Source organism: Gigantopelta aegis, chromosome 15 (assembly GCF_016097555.1).
Source record: "Gigantopelta aegis isolate Gae_Host chromosome 15, Gae_host_genome, whole genome shotgun sequence".
Lineage (NCBI taxonomy): Eukaryota > Metazoa > Mollusca > Gastropoda > Neomphalida > Peltospiridae > Gigantopelta > Gigantopelta aegis.
Window position 1 is genome coordinate 14,873,393 of NC_054713.1, and position 22,090 is coordinate 14,895,482.

General features: G+C 37.0%; 1 protein-coding gene across 1 annotated transcript; it reads left to right on the forward strand.

The window, feature by feature from the left end:
- The first annotated feature begins 6,556 nt into the window (after positions 1–6,556).
- LOC121389645 lies at positions 6,557–7,739 on the forward strand. Its single transcript, XM_041521289.1, has one exon. It carries the CDS (start codon positions 6,808–6,810, stop codon positions 7,408–7,410), a length of 603 nt encoding a protein of 200 aa, XP_041377223.1. The 5' UTR covers positions 6,557–6,807; the 3' UTR covers positions 7,411–7,739.
- The last annotated feature ends 14,351 nt before the right edge of the window (positions 7,740–22,090 follow it).

Genomic DNA, 22,090 nt, shown 5'->3' on the forward strand with positions numbered 1-22,090 from the left:
GACTGCAGTTTTATCTTTTTAAATTTATTTCCAGGAAAAATATTTACATCATCATGTGTGATATACCATTACTCGCACGTGTAGTTTGGGTATATTTAAAGATACGGTCCCTCCTCTCTATCCTATAATATTATCTTATTAAATGAGTGTTTTCATATTGGCCTGATTATGGGACTTGTATTGGCCTGGCTATAGGACTTGTATTGGCCCGGTTAGAGGGATTTTATTGGCCCATAGTAACTTATATAACAAGGCTAATGTGAAAATATCCATTTAACAATATAATATCGTTAATATGCAAAACGAAAACAACTACAACCGTGTGTCTTTTCACTGTCAACGAATTTATCTGCAGCTTTGTTGCGGCATATGGTATTTTGTGTAGTCCTTTTCGGTGTTGATGTGGTCAATACGTTTTTTTAAATACTATAACCTGATCCCTAACCTATGGCACTTCCCTCCGTGTTAATGGACTGGTCCAAACATCCCAACAGCCAATTGCCCTGAATCTTACAGAATACAGGGTATCTTCCTCTTGTCATGTGGTATCTACTTTCTCCTCTTGTTCGGTCCAGATATGTTTTCATTTGCCCTCTGTAATCCAAATCGTCTGATATTATATTTGTTGTGAATACTGTTGATCCAAGTTTTCTCTTATTTTTTGTGCAAGCCTAGATCAGAAATTATCACTAACAAGAACTGTAGAATGGTATGTAATGGGAAGAAAATTAAACTGATATATTCTAAATATTTAAATACTGAAGTATTCTCGATATTACAACAAAGATAATTATTAATGAAATAAAAACAATTGTAATAATGTATTCTTCTCAGTGTTGTTCATTCTGCGGGTGTCTTCTTTTTTTTCTTTTTTTTTGTCCACAGAAGTGTGATATGATTCTGTAGTAGGCCTAGAGTGTTTTCCTAATGTGTGATCAATTACAGGATGATGTTCTTAAATTACTGCTATTGGATGTCAAACATGAGGTTATTTCAGGGTTCGACCACAAGAATTTGTTACCTACGGAATTTTGAAGGGGTACTGTGATCAGTGGCGCAGCCAGGGGGGGCCATGCCTCCCAATCCCGGGAAATTTTTACCTTTTCGCTTATTAATAACATTAAAAAGGTTCCTGTGTCATATACCACTACACAGGTGCCCCTCTCCCCCCCCCCCCCCCCCCCCCAATACAAAATCCTGCCTACGCCCCTGTCTGTGATACGTCAAATGTTGTCTTGGACCGATTTTGAAGGGTTTCTGTAATAGGTCAAATGTCTTGGACCGATTTTGAAGGGTTTCTGTAATAGGTCAAATGTCTTGGGCCGATTTTGAAGGGTTTCTGTAATAGGTCATATGTTGTATTGGGCCAATTTTGAAGGGTTTCTGTAATAGGTCATATGTTGTATTGGGCCAATTTTGAAGGGTTTCTGTAATAGGTCAAATGTCTTGGACCGATTTTGAAGGGTTTCTGTAATAGGTCAAATGTCTTGGGCCGATTTTGAAGGGTTTCTGTAATAGGTCGTATGTTGTATTGGGCCAATTTTGAAGGGTTTCTGTAATAGGTCATATGTTGTATTGGGCCAATTTTGAAGGGTTTCTGTAATAGGTCAAATGTCTTGGACCGATTTTGAAGGGTTTCTGTAATAGGTCAAATGTCTTGGACCGATTTTGAAGGGTTTCTGTAATAGGTCAAATGTCTTGGGTCAATTTTGAAGGGTTTCTGCGATAGGTCAAATGTTGTCTTGGGACAATTTTGAGTTTGCATACAGCAATATCAAACAATGTAAATTTTGCACACAAAAAAAAACCCTAACATAAATACAAAATTAAAATTGAAAAAAATAATTATCCATTCAAGAGACGGCAGTACTATTTATCCAGCGGCAAAAAAAACATATTTTTTCTATTAAAATAATACCATCGATAAAATTGCTGTCGATGCAGCCATGTTATTTCGACACTATCTGCATTGAAAAAAAGGAAATCATCTCCCACCAAATAAGCCGTGGAACTTGTGTCAACTTTCCCACAGACAAGAGAGCACATATATGACAACCTGTAATATACTACTATATACATGTAGTATTTAACTGATCCCATTGCAGATGGCTACTCTAATACAGAACTATTCTGCTCCCATTTTAGTGGATGTTGCATTGATCCATTTGCAGATGGCTACTCTAATACAGAACCATATTCTGCTCCCATTTTAGTATATGTTGCGACTGTTTTAACTGCTATGAAATAAATCCTAGATCCAAATGTTTGAGGGAATGTAATTTTAGTTTCCAAAGGTGAAGAATGTACTGTTTGAATTTGTTCAAAATGACATTGCTTGAAAAACTACTTTGCTAATTTGTTACGTTTTCAAAATGTAGTTTCCGATTTGCATTTAATGGTACTTGTAAGCTAATATGTGTGTATTGGTCAACCCCAGCTATTAAGAAAGTGATCACAGGTAAAATAGTGCCGCGGAGAATTAAAAACTCGGCGACAATTTTCAATTGCAGGGATTGTTGGTACATGTGCATCTGCTTATAGGCTGCACTGTTAAAAGAAGGATCGGCCTCGGTGGCGTCGTGGTTAGGCCATCGGTCTACAGGCTGGTAGGTACAGGGTTCGGATCCCAGTCGAGGCATGGGATTTTTAATCCAGATACCGACTCCAAACCCTGAGTGAGTGCTCCGCAAGGCTCAATGGGTTCCTTGCACCAACCAGTGATCCATAACTGGTTCAACAAAGGCCATGGTTTGTGCTATCCTGCCTGTGGGAAGCGCAAATAAAAGATCCCTTGCTGCTAATCGGAAAGAGTAGCCCATGTAGTGGCGACAACGGGTTTTCTCTCAAAATCTGTGTGGTCCTTAACCATATGTCTGACGCCATATAACCGTAAATAAAATGTGTTGAGTGCGTCGTTAAATAAAACATTTCTTTCTTTGTTAAAAGAAGGAAAGTGAAAGTCAGTCAGTTCTAGGTGCAGAATTAAGTACACTTTCCCCCTCCCAAAAACCCCTAATATTTTTTATTTTTTTTTTAAATTAAGCAAGTTATGATCGATATATATTTCTTAATTGCAATTGCATGGAGATAATGTCCATTCTGATATAATTCATTCATTGGCATAGATTTTTTAAAATTATTATTATTATTTCTTTTCTTTTTTTTCTTCTTCTTTTTTTTCTTTTTTTTTCGAGGGGAAAGGGGTGCAACAACACTGTCTACGAGTTGTGCTATGGGGACAGGGTGGATATGTCTGGCTTCCATGTCCCCTCCCCAGGCTGCGCCAGTGAATATATGATACTCACCTTTTGGGATGTTTTGGCATGGGCCTGTTTATGATATATTATTGTTATTGTTAAATAAGTAGATATACTTATAAGTAGACTTATGAAACAAACAAAAAACACCAAAAGACCTTTAACTTGATGATTTGTTAAACAATTATTTACTTGACAAAACATAGAGGGGTCCAAGGTCGAAGGTCATCGCCTAATTTCACGCTTATGCTCAATTTAATATTGGTCAAGCGAGGAAACACATTGAAAGCATTTTCTGTTGTTTCTTTCAAAATTGTGTGCCAAATTGTTGGATTAAATAAATTAATTACATGTAATGAACAACTGTACGATCCAATTATTATGACTATTAATGCCCGAAAAATACAATAAATGCTGCATTTTAAAAATAAAATTCATCATAACAAATGCTGGTAAATACCAATGGTAATTTTTCAGAATGTTTAGATGCTTAAAAAGCTTTATCCTCCATTTTAAATGTATTCGTTTTATGTCTTTTTCTCTGTGAAGGCACCCCCCTCACACACCCCACCTAGCTACTTCGGTCTCAAGAGCACGACTAATGTTTATATATATTCAACTAACCAGTACATACACACGTATACAAAAAAACACAAATATATCGTGAGAAATGCAATTTAAACGTCTTGTATTTTGCATTGATGACTTTTACTTGTAGAATGCAGAAAATTGCATTCCAGGCCATCTAATGGCGGGACGTAGCCCAGTGATAAAGCGTTCGCTTGATGCGCGGTCGGACTGGGATCGATTCCCGTCGGTGGGCCCATTGGGCTATTTTTTTGTTCCAGCCAGTGCACCACGGCTGGTATATCAAAGGCCGAGGTATGTGTTATCCTGTCTGTGGGATGGTGCATATAAAAGATCCCTTGCTGTTAATCGAAAAGAGTAGCCTATGAAGTGGCAACAACGGGTTTCCTCTCTCAATATATGTGTGGTCCTTAACCATATGTCCGACGCCATATAACCGTAAATACAATGTGTTGAGTGCGTCGTTAAATAAACCATTTCCTTCCTTCCTTCCAGGCCATCTAGTTCTCACATTGTGTTTTGGAAAAGCAACCCCCAAACCCCTAAGAAATTCCTCACTCTCACTGTTCATTTGATTTGGCCGTGTATGCAAAGTTTTATGTTTTAACCTAGCGGACATTCGAAAACTTGCTTTATGTAAGGACAAAATTATAAAAATAGGTATGATTAGTTGCTGGGTACAATGGTACATTCATTGGTTATTTACTACACCTTTACAAAAAATCTTTACCTTTGTAAAAATAAAATGAGTTGTTGCTATGCACATCTCATTGATTCTTATAAACTATTAATATTAGCTAGAACTATATATATATTGTTTCAACATTGGCGTACACAGAGAAACCTCCGGGGTCCCGTGCCCCCCCCCCCCCCCCCCCCCCCCCCCCCCCCCCCCCCACACACACTCACATATTCACACACCTCCTACCGTACGTTTAAATAAATAAAAAATTATCATTTCATCATCCACAATATACAACACTAATTTGTCCTGAAAACGCGTCTCTTGGGCATCTCTGTTTCAAAATTTCCCGGGGAGTATCCACCCCAACCTTCCCCACAGATTTTGCTCCAATTTGGGATCTCTGCTCATTTGCCTTCCACAAACAGAATATGCCCTTATATAGAATTATGTGGCCCTTCTCCGCTTTACAAATCCTGAATCCGCCCTTGTTCCATTTTTTCTTCATTCAACAAATGCAAAATAAATTCTGTCCACGAATCTTGCTTGATCTAGTCAACGTTTGATAATAATTTACGTTTTCGGCTGTTTCTAAACATTCAGTACTATAGCTCATAATTAGTAACTAAATACCAATATAGTAGATGGGTTTTTCATTTCGAATTGTTATTGCAAAAATCCATCTAAAATATTTAAAGAGACTGTCATTATAAGACGTTTCTGATTACTGAAGGAGGGGTGAGACGTATCCCAGTGGCAAAGCGCTCGCCTGATGCACGATTGGTCTAGGATCGATCCACGTTGGTGGGCCCATTGTTAGACACCCAATAGCCGACGATTAATAAATCAATGTGCTCTAGTGGTGTCGTTAAACAAAACAAAGTTTTGATTACTGAAAATATTAAATACCTTCTTTTTTTTTCTTTTTTAAATATATATTAATTTTAGAACATCGATGTCTTTATATTCAATGTATTTCGAGTCGTCGAGTACTCTAAAATGGTTTTTACCTCCCAATTATTTCATACGTGCAAAACAAAAATATATTACAAAATAGAAAAGAAGTTTAAGCAGCTAAAGATAGTACGACGATCAAGAAGTTTGTTTTGTTTAACCACACAACTAAAGCGCATTGATTAATTAATCATCGGCTATGGGATGTCAAACATTTGGTAATTTTGACATGTTGGCAATGGGGAATTTTTATTTTTTTTTTTTTTGGGGGGGGGGGGGAGGATTTTTCATAGCAGTACCGGCTCTGACTCAGAGTGAGTGCACCGCTAGGCTCAATGTGTAGGTGTAAGGCTACATACACATAGGCACTGCAGGTTCCGTGTACCCCGGGCTCGGGTGATACCGAGATAACTCAACTGACAGCAAGCGTGGAGCACGGCCTTGTCAAGTAGTCCCATACCGAAATGGAAATACTGCGGCTTAACCATTCATCTCATCATAATCCATGCTTGTAATGTCTTTAAAAAAAAACCCACAAAATTTCTTTGTCTCTCTGTTAAATGTTTGTGGTGTTTAAAAACAAAAATGTAATTTTAGTTGTCAAAAATGGTCGGTTAGTCAGAAACAACTTATTAATGACAGACATCTCATCATAGGCCTAGTTCCCTCTACAGTCACAGACCCTAGTTTCAACCCTTAACATGGACACTAAGTTTGGTTAATGTACAAAACTGTCTCCATAACCGTTACTTCTCGGACGTACGTGCGTTTTTTAAAATGTGAAAACAAAATTTAGTTTTTGGTATTAAAAACATGAGGATAACCACCACTTGGGATGTACGGAAATTAATAATTTAAACATTAAAATGTAAGTAATATCTTATTTTAGTTATAAAAAAACGGCTCTAACAGTGAAACATATGCCGTAGTGTTTAAAAACTAGGGTCTGCCCCTTTAATAATGCTGTTTGAACTTCACTGTTGAGAATCAAAACAATATCGATTACGAGAGAACTGTACAAATATTACTGGCCACGAAAAACCACGACTACCCACGAAGGAAGATGAAACGATTCCGAAAATCGATAATTCCAATAATATTCTCGGGAAGTGAAAATGGTCGAAACTGCTGTTTTTCGTATCTAGTTACAGTGCTTGGCCTATATAGTGTGTGAATTGTGTGTGACATGTCTGTGTTTAGAACACTTCTCTCTGAATCTTAGTAATTCGCAGAACGAACCGGCTGTTCAAATGACCTAACAGACATCAGAAGACAGTGTGTTTTGTTGGAACCATCAACTGATCGACAGTTCGATAGTTGACTGACATGGTCATGAATAGCGCTCTTTTAAAATGCGCCATTCTTTGGCTCTCCTTATTCGTCGGTTTTCGCTGCGTGTTATCCGCAGACGTCGCCAAAATAGAACTTCAGTTTTGTACATTCTTCAACAACAGAGCTCCCGAAATTCAACCCAGTTTGAAGAACTGCACCTGGTTCAAGGATAATAGCTGCTGTCGTCAGGAAGAAATCGCCGCAACGTTCGGTCGAGTAAAACCGCTTCGGGGAGCTTCGGAAACGTGCCAGCGTTACACGAACTATCTCATGTGCTACATTTGCGCGCCAAACCAAAACATTTTCTACTTCCGCGAGAGACTTGTCGTCTGCGAGAGGTTTTGTGACGCCTGGTACTCCGCCTGCCAGACAGCCATTTTGAAAGGATCCAAAATACGAGATCTGTATTCCGACGGAAGAGGTTTTTGCGTGGATCGACTTTTTAAAGTCAAGAACAATAACTGTTTCGACTTCAATCCAAATTTGGACACTTCTGGATCTGCTGTTTTACTAAGCTGGTTAACAGTCAGTAATATGCTGATATATTTATTTACTACGCTGTGTTTTACAGATTTATTTTGTATTTCAAGTTCTTAACGATTAGAAGGTGCATGAATGGTTTGAATATAGACTGTTTTATTTATGATAGTATACATGAAATGTTTGGTCTTTTCAATATTAGGTTGTTTGAAAAGTATGGACAACTATGGTTGAGCATAACTAGATCTTTTTATACGAAGAATCAGCAATAACATATAATTTTATTGCTCTACCTTATGCTGCTTGAGTGCAAAAATGTAACCATCTTCATCAAAAAATAGCGGAGTCCATTATAAAGGAAGGAAATGTTTTATTTAACGATGCACTCAACACATTTTATTTGCGGTTATATGGCGTCAGACATGGTTAAGGACCATACAGATATTGAGGAAGCAAACCTGCTGTCGCCACTTAATGGGCTACTCTTTTCGATTAGCAGCAAGGGATCCTGTATATGCACCATCCGATAGATAGGATAGCTCATACCACAGCCTTTGATATACCAGTCGTGGTGCACTGGCTGGAGTGAGAAGGTTGCAAATGAATCACTACCCATTTTTACATGGATTACAAAAATTTTTGAGGGTAGAATGGTTGAAATAAATGGTAAAAAGCTCAGGTTAGTACATTTTGCCCGAATATCTATATAATGTTTGCACGTATTTTAGGTTTTGCTCCAGCACTGGAGGGGTGGGGGTGGGGGGTGGGGGGGCAGTTGTCTCCCGCTGCCCCCTGCCTCGTACGCTTGTGCGCATAAATGGAATCTAAACCTATTTTGGTAGAAAGTGGTTGTGACGGATTGTGCATTGCAGATTACATATAAACGTATAGGCTTGCACATACGGATTAGGGAACAATTTAATATGCGCCTTAGTTTGAAAATGTTTCAAGCGTCTAAAAATTGCGAGAACGCTAGTTTCGTTCACACATCGTTTTTTCCAGTCTTGATTTGGTTAATCAATTTTTTGTTCGCGCATTAAAGTTAGGAAATCATTTACATGATCATGAAGTGTTATGCAAAGACGAAATCAGTTTTCTGAATTTGTTGTTGCGTAATCCATAAGTGGTTTTCCCCAATGTTCTATTCTCAGAGGTCTCTGTTTTCTAGTTCACCGAGACCCGCTGATCAAAATGAGATAGGCTGAGAATTCCGAAAATGTGGGCGTTGTCAATAGCACTTCTTCTTTTTTCCAAAATGATCACTACTGTCAACAAAGCTATTGTTTATTAAAGTGACAGACCATAGTTTTTACACACTAAGGCATGTTTTTCACCTAGACTCTAGCTTCAACCCGTAAAAATTGACATTAAGTTTGGTTAATTTACAAACCTGTAACAAATTTGGATACAACAGAGTGAAACAAGAGTCTGTGATGTTGAAATACCTTTAAAGATAGACTAAAACTCGACTCCATAACCGTTATTTGTCAGACGCACGTGGGGTTTTTTCAGAAAAATGCATTTTGTGGGTTTACAAACCCCATCATGACCAGAAACATTTCGGTTGTACGGAAATGGATAATCTAAATAAAAAAAAAAAAAAAAGTTTGTTTTATTTAACGACGTCACTAGAGCACATTGATTTTTTATCTTATCTTCGGCTATTGGACGTCAAACATATGGTCATTTTGACACTGTTTTGAAGAGGAAACCCGCTGTCGCCACATAGGCTACTCTTTTTTCGACAGGCAGCAAGGGATCTTTTATTTGCGCTTCCCACAGGCAGGATAGCACAAACCATGGCCTTTGTTGAACCAGTTATGGATCACTGGTTGGATGCAAGTGGTTTACACCTACCCATTGAGCCTTGCGGAGCACTCACTCAGGGTTTAGAGTCGGTATTTGAATTAAAAATCCCATGCCTCGACTGGGATCCGAACCCAGTACCTACCAGCCTGTAGACCGATGGCCTGCCACGACGCCACCGAGGCCGGTCTAAACAATAAAATATAAGTAATGTTTGATTTCAGTGATCATAAACGGCTCTTATAGTGAAAAACATGCCTTAGTGTTTAAAAACTAGTGTATGTTTCTTTAAAGGGAAAGTCCTGAGTTTGCTGCCATTGTAAAAAGGTTTTGACAAACAGCCGTTTTCAAAAACTAAAATTACACATTGAATTAATTTTTATGTTTTGAATATCAGTGTCTGTATAATACTATTCAGTGCTACATGTGTTGAGTAAATATGTATCATGTGTATTCATTTTCGTTTTCTCTTGATAAATTATATCAATTAAAGGGACATACCCTAGTTTCAGTTACGTGTATCTCAGTGGCTACTCCACCGCAACATCCCCAGTTAAATCATTTCACCATGTGTTAAAGGGACAGACCCTAGTTTCAACCCGTGAAAATTAACACTAAGTTTAGTTAATCTACAAACCTGTAACACATTTGGATAAAGTTATAATTGAGTAAAACATGAGTCTGTGACTTGAAATGGTGAAATACCTTCTAAAAATAGACTAAAACTCGACTCCATAACTGTTACTTCTCAGACGCACGTGAGTTTTTAAAAATATGAGAAATGCATTTTGCAATATTAAAAATACCAGGATGACCAAAACCACTTCGAATGTACGGAAATGGATAATCTAAACAAAAAAAATCTAAGTAAAGTATGATTTCTGTTATCAAAAACGGCTCTAATAGTCCAAAAATTATTGAGCGTTAAAATCTAGTCTGGACTTATTCAGTATTCAAGTGATCAGAAAGACTGTTCATATGAACACTGATATTCTAAACAAGAAAATGAATTTCATAATATGTCATTTTAGTCATTCAAAATGTTCTATCGGTTGGAAGGAAGGAAATGTTTTATTTAACGACGCTCTGAACACATATTAAATACGGTAATATGGCGTCATATCGTTAAGGGCCACACAAATATTGAGAGGGGAAACCCGCTGTCGCCACTTCATGGCCTACTCTTTTCAGTTAGCAGCAAAGGATCTTTTATATGCACCATCCCACAGACAGGATAGTACATACCACGTCCTTTGTTACACCAGTTGTGGGGCACTGGCTGGAACGCTGTCGGTTGGAAACATCCGAGACGGTCTCTTTTAAAGAATAAACAAACAAGTCTGTCTTTCTTCAAACTTGGTAAAAAGTTGACAACAGACATTTTATCACCACGTAGAGTAACAGGCCTGAAATATGACTATTTTGAAAATGTGTGTGGCCAGTATTCTGTGGGGTTGGAGGGTAGGGGTTAGAGGATCTTCCCCCCCCCCCCCCCCCCCCCAATGTTTTTATTAAAGTGCCCCTTTTCTCCCCTCATATGTTAATTTTATTTGGATGTCCTTATTCGTAATCAGTTATCGGCTATTTAACCGGCCTCGGTGGCGTCGTGGTTAGGCCATCGGTCTACAGGCTGGTAGGTACTGGGTTCGGATCCCAGTCGAGGCATGGGATTTTAATCCAGATACCGACTCCAAACCCTGAGTGAGTGCTCCACAAGGCTCAATGGGTAGGTGTAAACTGGTCCATAACTGGTTCACCAAAGGCCATGGTTTGTGCTATCCTGCCTGTGAGAAGTGCAAATAAAAGATCCTTGCTGCCTGTCGTAAAAGAGTAGCCTATGTGGCGACAGCGGGTGTCCTCTACACGAGTATTTATATAATAATTTAGAAGTGTACATAATCATTATATAGTACATGTGTATTTATATTATAATCTTAAAGCGACATACCCTAGTTTTTAAACACTAAGAATCTTTTTTTAAACTATTATAGCCGTTTTTGACAACTGAAATACTTTACTTAGATTTTATGGTTTAGATTATCAATTTTCGTACATTCGAAGAGCTTTTGGTCATCCTGGTGTTTTTAATATCACAAAATGCATTTTTCATAGTTTTAAAAACGCATGTGCGTCTGAGAAGTAATAGTTATGGAGTCAAGTTTTAGTCTATTTTTTAGAGGGTATTTCACCAATTCAAAATCACAGACTCATGTTTCACTCAGTTGTAACTCTATCCAAATGTGTTACAGGTTTGTAGATTAACTAAACTTAGTGTTAATTTTCACGGGTTGAAACTAGGGTCTGTTCCTTTAACTAAACTTAGTGTTAATTTCCACGGGTTGAAACCAGGGTATGTCCCTATAAAATGTATTGTATATTAAATAGTGTTGAAATATATCGATAAAAAATTAAAATTATGTTACATTTATTAATCGAAGTACCGTTTAATAAAACTATTGTGCGTGTGTATTTGTATTATAATTTAAAATTGTACATTTAATAGTATTGAAATGTATTGATATGAAGTGAAAATTGTGTCATATTTATTCATCAGTTGACAAATTACCGTTTAATAGAACTTTGTAGTGCATATAATATGTATTTATATTATATTATAAATGTAGTGGTGTTAAAATACAATTGATAAGAAAAAAGTGTCATTATGTACAATAAAAGTCAGGTAAAAATATCCTGTTAGTTGTTAATTTGTGTACGTGACAAACATTGAGGTATGCATCCCACCCCAGTGAAAGGAACGGGGACGTAGCCCAGGGATAAAGCACTCACATTGGATGGTGTATGTAAAAGATTCCGTGCTACTAATGGAAAAATAAAGAAAATTTCCTCTCTTAAGACTATATTTCAGAATGACCATGTGTTTGACATCCAATAGTCGATGATTAATAAATCAATGTGCTCTGGTGGAGTCATTAAACAAAACAAACTTTCCCTACCGATTAAAAGGCGAATTATTTCATTTCATTTTAACTGATTTTCGTGCTTATATCCAATTAAGATTCAACATGCTGTCCTGGGCACACACCTCAGCTATCTGGGCTGTCTGTCCAGGACATTGGGTTAGTAGTTAGTGGTTAGTGAGAGAAGAGAGTGTAGTTGTCTTACACCTACCCACTGAGTCGTTAAAACTCTGTCTGGGTGGGAGCTGGTACCGGGCTGCGAACACAGTACCTACCAGCCTTGTGTCCGATGGCTTAATCACGACACCACTGAGGCCGGTTGGCGAATTATAATAAATGGTCTCTTGTTGCTGGCATCTTCTGACGTCTACACTGCATGCGTAAATAACGTTAGATTTCTTAAAGGGACAGTCCTGAGTTTGCTGCCATTGCGAGAAGGATGGAAATGTTTTATTTAACGACGCACTCAACACATTTTATTTACGATTATATGGCGTCAGACATATGGTTAAGTACCATACAGATATTGTGAGAGGAAACCCGCTGTCACCACTTCATGGGCTACTCTTTTCAATTAGCAGCAAGGGATCTTTATATGCACCTTCCCACAGACAGGATAGTACATACCACAGCCTTTGATATACCAGTCGTGGTGCACTGGCTGGAGCGAGAAATAGCCCAATGGGTCCACCGACGGAGATCGAACACAGACCGACTGCGCATCAAGCGAACGCTTTACCACTGGGCTACGTCCCGCCCCTCCATTGTAAGACGTGTTCGACTAACAGATCATTTTCGTTGACTAAAATTAAATATTAAATATATTTTTTATGTAGACTATCAGTGCCTGTGTAAACAAGGTGTTTGTTGTCGTCCTAATGCTTGTAGTAGTCCAAACCGGATTTTACGTTCCGACATTTTTTTAGGTACGAAAACATATACATCATAAATATTATTATATATCATAAAGAAAATAAACACTGACTGTTACAAACACATGACCACAAACACAATGGATATACTAAATTGGGTTGTTGTTGTTGTTGTTTTTTTTTTTTGTTTTTTTGGGGGGGGGTTTGGGGGTTGGGGGTTTTCTAGTCATCAAAAAGGCTGTTAGTCGAAAACATCTAACAATACCTGCAAACTCAGGACAGTCCCTTTAAAAGCCTTTGTTTGCAGCCATTCTAAGATGTTTTCCAGTGATTGACCTTTCCGGGCAGTGTCTCATCGAACAGTGCATCAGAGAGAGCAACGTACTATCGGTCAATGTGTCATCGTGCAGTGTTTTCGGGTGGGGGATGGATGGGGGATCGGGGGGGGGGGGGGGTGCGATCGCTCGCTTAAAGACCAATTCATACTTTGAAAGAAAAAAAAAAGTTTTATTTAACACATTTTATTTACGGTTATATGGCGTCAGACATATGGTTAAGGACCACACAGATATTGAGAGAGGAAACCCGCTGTCGCCACTTCATGGGCTACTCTTTTTTCGATTAGCAGCAAGGGATCTTTTATATGCACCATCCCACAGACTGTGTAGTACCTACCATAGCCTTTGTTACACCAGTTGTGGACCACTGGCTGGAACGAGAAATAGCCCAATAGGTCCACTGATGGGGATCGATCCCAGACCGACTGCGCGTCGAGCGAGCGTTTTACCACTGGGCTACGTCCCGCCCTTCATACTTTGATTGTTGACCTCATGCGAAACTGAAATTACATTTTTTTTTTTTTTTTTTTTATTAGGTAAATTGAAAAGAATTAAACGAACGGGCACTAAAATTTGATATGAACTGTGTTAAAACCACACTGACTTCACTGAAAAATGAGGATTAGGTTTTGATCAGAAGCAGAACTGGGCGAGTCGACCACTCGCCGTCAAGAGTCGGCGGTGAAGTATGAATCCAGCTTAAGTGTGTTTAATATTTTGTGTGTTCGTGGGATTCGATGTGCAGACGCGTAAAAAATCGAATCTATGGTTCTATATAATGCTAAATCATTAACAGTGTGGAGGCGGGACGTAGTCCAGTGGTAGAGCGCTCGTCTAATGCACAGTCGTTCTAGGATCGATCCCTGTCGGTGTTCCCATTTGGCTATTTCTCGTTCCAGTGCCCAAAGACTGGTATATCAAAGGCCGTGTATGTCGGTATGTGGTATCATGTCTGTGGGATGGTGTGTATAAAAGGTCCTTTGCTACTAACGGAACAATGTAGCGGGTTTCCTCTATAAGACTGTCAGAATTATCTATTATTTGACATCCAATAATCGATGATTATTTAATCAATGTGCTTTAGCGGTGTCGTTAAATAAAACAAACTTTAACCTTAAGACATGCTGAGGTGTCGTTAAACAAACGTTTCTTTTCTTTAATCGTATTCGTCCAACTAATGCCCCACGACTGGTATATCAAAAGCCGTGGTGTGTGTTGTCCAGTCTGTGAGAAAGTGCATATAAAAGAGCTAATGAAAAAATGTAGCGGGTTTCATCTGATGACCACGTGTCAGAATTACCAAATGTTTGACATCCAATAGCCGATGATTAATAATTCACTGTTCTCTAGTGGTGTCATTAAACAAAACAAACTTTAATCAAATTTCTATGATTCTCGTTCCACAGTGCACCACGACTGGTATATCAAAGGCCGTGGTATGTGCTATCCTGTCTGTGGGAAGATCCCTTGCTGCATCAAAAAAAATGTAGTGGGTTTCCTTTGATGACCACGTGTCAGAATTACCAAATGTTTGATATACAATAGCCGATGATTACTAATTCAATGTGCTCTAGTGGTGTCGTTAAACTAAACAAACTTTAATCATATTCCTATGTTATATTGGACACCAAATAGACGTAGATTGGGTGTGGTAGAACGAACATGTCTTTGCTTTAATAGATACGCAGATAATTCAACATGTACCTGGGGCTATTGCTAGGTGGGTATTCCGCTATGCTTTGAAGGTTCAGTCTAAAACTTGCATAATGATGGCTTCCCGCCAAAATTATTTATTAATTTTTGCTTTGAAATGTAAACATTATACCTTCAAATATGTGCCCACAAAAATTACAACCAAATAATTAAATTTAATAGTGAATTTTTAAAATTATTTTTTGTTTATGCTAGGGTCAGACTACCAACTGCAGTCACGATTGGTCCGAGTGCTCTTACAACTCGATTCTCGTGGTATACAACTCCTACAACCGATTAGTTGTTAATCTGAGCGTACCCATCGTAAGTTGTATTGTCAGTTGGAGAAATGACAGCGCAACCGTTTAGTTGGCCAACTTCGTCGTAACAGTTGACCGCCTGAGTCTAGCATTAGTGGACGACATACAGAATGGGCGCGTTCAGTTGAGTCGAACACTCCATAACGTTATGTCAGGGTATTTTTTCCCCCCGGCAAGTTAACTGTCTTTATGCAACATGTCTGTCTATGGCGACCGTATCAAGATAGTTTGTTTTGTGTAACGACACCACTGGAGCACATTGATTAATTAATCATCGGCTATTGGATGTCAAACATTTGGTAATTCTGACACGTAGTCATCAGAGGAAACCCGCTACATATTTTCTAATGCAGCAAGGGATCTTTTATATACACTTTCCCACAGACAGGAAAGCATATACCACAGCCTTTGTCCAGTTGTGGTGCACTGGTTGGAACGAGGAAAAAACCCAATCAGCTGAATGGATCCACCGAGGTGGTTCGATCCTGCGACGCAAGCACCTCAAACGAGCACTCAACCGACTGAGCTAAATCCCGCCCCTACCGTATCAAGATGCGGAGTGGAGCGGATAATTTTATTATGCTTATATACCACTAAGGTTTCGAGCATGTCTATCCCGGGTCCTACCTTTGGATAGCAAGGGGCATGACTCGGGACAGAATTATCAAGATGCAAGACTTTGTTTCCCTTAAGTAGTAAATAAAGTATGGATCTTTAAAATTATTTTATTGATATTATTATTATTTGTGTAGCCATTACGTAAGCATTGCGATGCGTTGTTTGTGTTTTCTGTTTTCTTTTATCAAACCTGCTGTCTAATTATCGAATACATAGAAAACTTTATTGCGTCTCTTTTTTTTCTGTTTCCTTTATTCTGTCTTTTTTCAATAATATTTATTTCTGTTCATATTTAAATTGCAAAAATATATTACTGTCGTAATATGTTTGTATTTTGGAGAAGGCCTAGTAAGTTGCCTAATCCATTTGTTCTTTAAAAAGCAATAAAATATCAATCAATGAAGACTTTGTGGAATCGTCGATTTCATAAGATTGAAAAATCAATGCACTCAAGAGCTGTCGTTAAAAAAAAAAAAAAAAAAAAAAAAAAAAAAAAAAAAAACATATTAAATAAAAAATGTTTTTAGAATTCCGGTGTCTGTTTATTCAAAGTATTTGCTCATGTTTATAACAGTCATTGTTCATTTCACTTCGTAATACATGTACATACATATTTTTCGCACGTGTTAAATTTTGAAAGGTAAAATCCGTTTTGAGCGATGACAGACTTTAGGATGACAATGAACACGTTGTTTAACTACACGTACTAATATGCAACACATGAAAATGTCTTTAATATATAATATAAGTCACCAAAAAGGAAACTCGGGACAGTTCCTTTAAAAAAGAATATCTGTCACGTCAGTCATGACGCAGGAAGTTTAGGGTGGGGGTTGTTGTTGGTTTTTTTCCTTCTTTTTTTTTCCCTCTTTTTTTTCCTCTTTTTTTTTTTTTTTTTTTTTTTTTTTTTTTTTTTTTTGAAGGGGGAAGGAGGGGTGTTTATTATTGCTTGTATTTATGGCCGTTTGTGTCAAAAGTGAACTGATAAATTGGTTACGGGACGATTCGTACCCATTTTGTTTCGTCCCTGACGTTTCGTACACACTACCGTTTTATACCGTACACAGTGCATTTAGGACGTGTACGTTTTACGTTGAATTACACAATGATAATGTGTGTTTTTTATTTTTTATTTGTTTGTTTTTAATTACTGAATGTTCTTCATTCAGTTATAGTATATACGTTGTAGATGACAGCGTACTTCAAACCGAGTTTGTGCTAATACCGTTAATTAGTTGGTAAGAGGCCATGTTTGTTTGTTTGTTTGTTTATTTGTTTGTAAAATCAGGGATTGTTCCCATAGTAAGACGGGGTAGGGAGTATGCATCGGACAGAAATTTGCAATACATTTAGTCTAATAATAAAATTTAATTCAGCCATACAAATGTGCACTAGTTTAAAATTTGGGCACAAATTCACATGGTTCACCAAAAATAAAATGCAGACAATTAGGCATATATGTATATATGTTAGAAAAGTGGTATGAAATTTTGTCGGTCAAAATATATATCACAGTTAAAAAAAAAAAAAAAAGATTTTAATTTTTTTATTATTATTATATATATTTTTTTATCCCAGTGCCCCCTTACCTTTCTCTCCTTTGAATTCCATCTCATTTCTTCCCGATCTGGCAACTCCTCCTATCTTTCAACTTCTTTCGCTGTCCACCTCCACATCCCAGTCCTTGTCTCTCCAAAAACAACAGGTGCTTGTCTCTTGTGGCTATCACAGTAATTTAATACCATTAATTAGTTACAGAGGGCCAGGGAGGGTGTCTAATTTTGACAAAAATAGCGGTGTGTAGTAATTGAACGGCCCGATAGTGAATAAAGATATAATTCATATAAAAATATATTATTAAGATTTAAACCCGTATCCGGTTTTCTTTTGTTTTGTTTTGTTTTGTGGGTTTTTTTAATTCAATATAATTAAAAAGTTACTTTTCAAATTACCATCAAATTGCACAGGTTAAATCTTATTTTTGTTACAGGTATGACAACAACTGATGGAACTGCCGAGGTATTGCACGTGCAGTTCTACCTTCAGTCTCTTTGTACTGCATTATCGATTAGATGGCTGGTCTAACATTTTGACTTCTCCCCTATATTAAACTGATATTTAATCTCTATAATTTGATGGTAATTTTTTTTACAGGAAAGAAAGAAAGAAATGTTTTATTTAACGACGCACTCAACACATTTTATTTACGGTTATATGCCGTCAGACATATGGTTAAGGACCACAGATATTGAGAGAGGAAACCCGCTGTCGCCACTTCATGGTAGATATTGGGTTCGTAGCCCAGTACCGAATCCCACCCAGAGCGAGTTTTACCCCAGATAGCTGATGTGCGTACCCAGGACAGCGTGCTTAAACCTTAATTGGATATAAGCACAAAAATAAGTTGAAATGAAATGGAATGACGGTAATTTGGTAACAAACTTTTTTTATTTACATAGAAATGTTTAGAAAAAATATTGACATGGGCTTAAAACTCAACAATATGTTTTAATACAAGTTTTAACATTATTACTTTTCAGAGTTATATGTCAATTCATCGTCGGTGGGCCCATTGGGCTATTTCTCGTTCCTGCCAGTGCAACACGAATGGCATATTAAAGGCTGTGGTATGTATTATCCTGTCTGTGGGATTATGCATACAAAAGATCCCTTGCTACTGATGGAAACATGTATCGTGTTTCCTCTCTAAGACTATATGTTAAAATTACTAAATGTCTGACATCCATTAGATGATTAATAAATATATATGATCTAGTGCTGTCGTTAAACAAAACAAACTTTTAACTTTATGTCAATTCTTCGGTTCTCTTTTAATGCAAACGGACTATAGTTTAAATATGTTCTGTTTACAAAAGTCTTGGACGACCAAGACTACCTTTGTCTATGAAGTGCCAACGGTGAACTCGGTAACCCCCTAATTCTGTCGAGCTATAAGAAAGTTTGAAGGATGCCTGTCAGTGACAGTGTAGACACATATTAATTGTCGCGCCGTGTCTTTAGAAACTATCAAGGCAGTGTTTATGGGTAGCACTACATCAAATATTTAACATCCGACAGAGTCAAAGTTCGAAGTACTCTCAACTTTTCATACCGCAGTTAATACTACCAATCTTGCTATTGGTGATAAATGTGACGGTATCTTTTTTTTTCTTTCTTTTTTCTTCTTTTAAAAAAAAAATGTTTTATCTGATCAGTTAATGTATGCAGCTCTATTTCATCCATAATATATGTACCTAGTACCACTGTGATTGAAACATGTATGACGTACCTGTAAAGCTAAATATAAGTATAAAATATTGTGTAAAACAACGGCGCTGTTTAAAAAAATAAATCTCGTAAAATTGAAAATAATCCATAAAAGGTTCCACTTTCTTCAGTTAGTACTTTTGTTTGGGGTTGGGGGGGGGGAGGGGGTAGGTGTTGTGGTATGCATGTTTATTGGTAATATTATGGTTGATGTCAGGGGCGGATTTTGCTTTAGGTACGGGGGCGGTCCGAAACAATATGTAAATGTTTATAATTTGAAATTATAAATTTTACGTGGACATAAATTTAGATATATGTGCTGGGACCCCCCCCCCCCCTGCACCACCACCATAATCCGCCCCTGGATATATTGCATATATAATTTAGCCACATGTTAACATTGTCGCATATGGGATTATATTTGCCATAGTTCAACCAAATGTGGCAATCATGTCTGTACCATGATTTTAAAGACAGACTTGTGCGGCAGTTTAAATGGAAGAACAATATTACCTGGTTTTGGTGCTATTAAATTTGCAAATGCCCCGTAGGATTAAAGGCACATACCCTAGTTTTTAAACACTAAGACATATTTTTTACTATTAGAGCCGTTTTTGATAACAGAAATCATACTTTACTTAGATTTTATTGTTTCGATTATCCATTTCCGTACATTCGAAGTGTTTTTGGTCATCCTGTTGTTTTTGATATCACAAAATGCATTTCTCATATTTTTAAAAACGCACGTGCGTCTGAGAGGTAACAGTTAAGAAGTCGAGGTTTAGTTTGTTTTTAGAGGGTATTTCAGCATTTCAAAGTCACAGACTCATGTTTCACTCAATTGTAACTTTATCCAAATGTGTTACAGGTTTGTAGATTAACTACTAGTAAACATAATGTTAATAATTATTTTCATGAGCTAAAACTAGGGAATGTCCCTTTAAAGCCAATCTGAATAAAATTAGCTCTACTCGTTATTAACCAGTGTAGCTAATTTTAATCAGATTGGATTAAAGCCAAATAGAAAATGTTGCGCATTTTCTTGAAGGTAATTTTTACGCATAATTTAGAATGGTTCATCAACATTGAAAATAGAGCTAATTTGTTCATTTGAGTTAGTTGATCGAAAGGTAGCTCGTTGCTGGAACCTTTTGGGATTGGGTCCTTTTCTGTTCTTGAAAACGAAAGGTATACGAGAGTACTGTGGGAAGGGCGGGTACCAATGACACAAATGTGTCAAGCTTTGTAAGCCTCCTTCTACGTTTATATATATTTATCATGACAAACTGCAGTACTTGGCGTTCATTGGGTGTGCCCCGAGGCTATGAGCTGTCATTGAATTTGATTGACATCTCCGTACTGTCATGCATGCATGTGTGCCGAAAAACAGTCTTTTGTAAATTTGATCGATGGATACGTGATCATAAATTTATAAATAGCCTCTCTTCTCCATTTTTTTTTTTTTCTACTTCTTAATAATCTTTCTTTGTTTCTTTGGTGGTGGCTCAACTTTGGAACCACATGTCTTCGTTCGTCACGATCAAAAAGATATTTTAAAATGATCGCCTGTCATACCAATGATGTTTTGTTATAAATGGTTCATGGGTTTCCACTGAACGGTAGCCTATTTGAACCTGTCGTGACACTAGGTTTGACGTTTCCGCTATGTTGATCAACGATAGATATATGTTGTTTTTTTTTAATGCAAGTATGCATGCACAAATATTTGTAAACAAAATAAAATATGCATTCTGGTGATGTTCCTATGATTGGTTATAATCGAAAAGTAATCGGTTTGTAGTGTTTTCCTTATTAATTTGGCAAAGCATGGTAGACTAAACACTTTTGGGGCATTTTCGTAATGTTCAAGACATTTTTTTCATTAGACACAAATAATAATAATACTTGAAATAAAAATAAATGTAATTAATGCGTTTGATTTAATTAATGAATGGCAACATATATAACAGGCTTATTTTATTAATTAATAATACATTTTTGAACGTTTTGTAAAGGCAGTTTTAGAAAATGACTTGTTTAATCTTAGGCCAACATAACGCTGATTAAAGCAATATGGCGCTAGGCTACTGAAACATGGTACAACACATGCTAAAACAAACAAGGGAAGAACTAGTTTGGCTTTACTTCGACTGAAATGAATTGAACTTTATTTACACTCTGGACGCATTTCAACGGTATTTGAGGTACATTATAAAAATATATGTAAATAAATAAATGACACGATGGCACATTCGTCATAATAATAATGTACATCAGATATTCAAACGTGTAAAAAAAAAGTGTATATCTATGGGTTCATATTTGCATTTGAAGACATACATTGTTTATACAAATAAAATAAATTTGTAAAAACATAGATTTCAGCCATGGGACTTATGAATATGCATAATTTGTTTACAGAAAACTTGCTAGCTTTCTGAGAACACCAGGGTGTTTTTTTATTGTCAAATAGCATTCTAAATTTGTAAATATTTGGTCTAGACTGGCAACACTTTGCCAGAAATCTTTTTCTTTCATATTTAAAAAAGGACAACACATTACATAATTAAATTCAACACCAATTTCGTTATTTGTACACAGAAAGCATGTTCTATTTGTCAAAGTTATTATTTTCCATCTGCCTTTTTCAATGGGAAGATAAATTAGCAATGTCTTTGTTCCATGTTTATAAGAACTGATCGGATCCTGTAATCTTCCAACAATTCTTTGTTTTAATAGATTTACATTTGGTAGCTGGTTACACTGTGCAGTCCATACATCAATATATCCAGCGTCTTCAAAAACAGATTTTATAAACATTAACCATTTATGATCACATATTCCATTATATAATCATTCAGCAATGAGACATATATCAAGAATGATAACTTTGTGTGTTTTCCAGTTATTAATTTAAAGGGACATACCCTAGTTTTCAAACACTAAGGCATATTTTCCACCTAGAC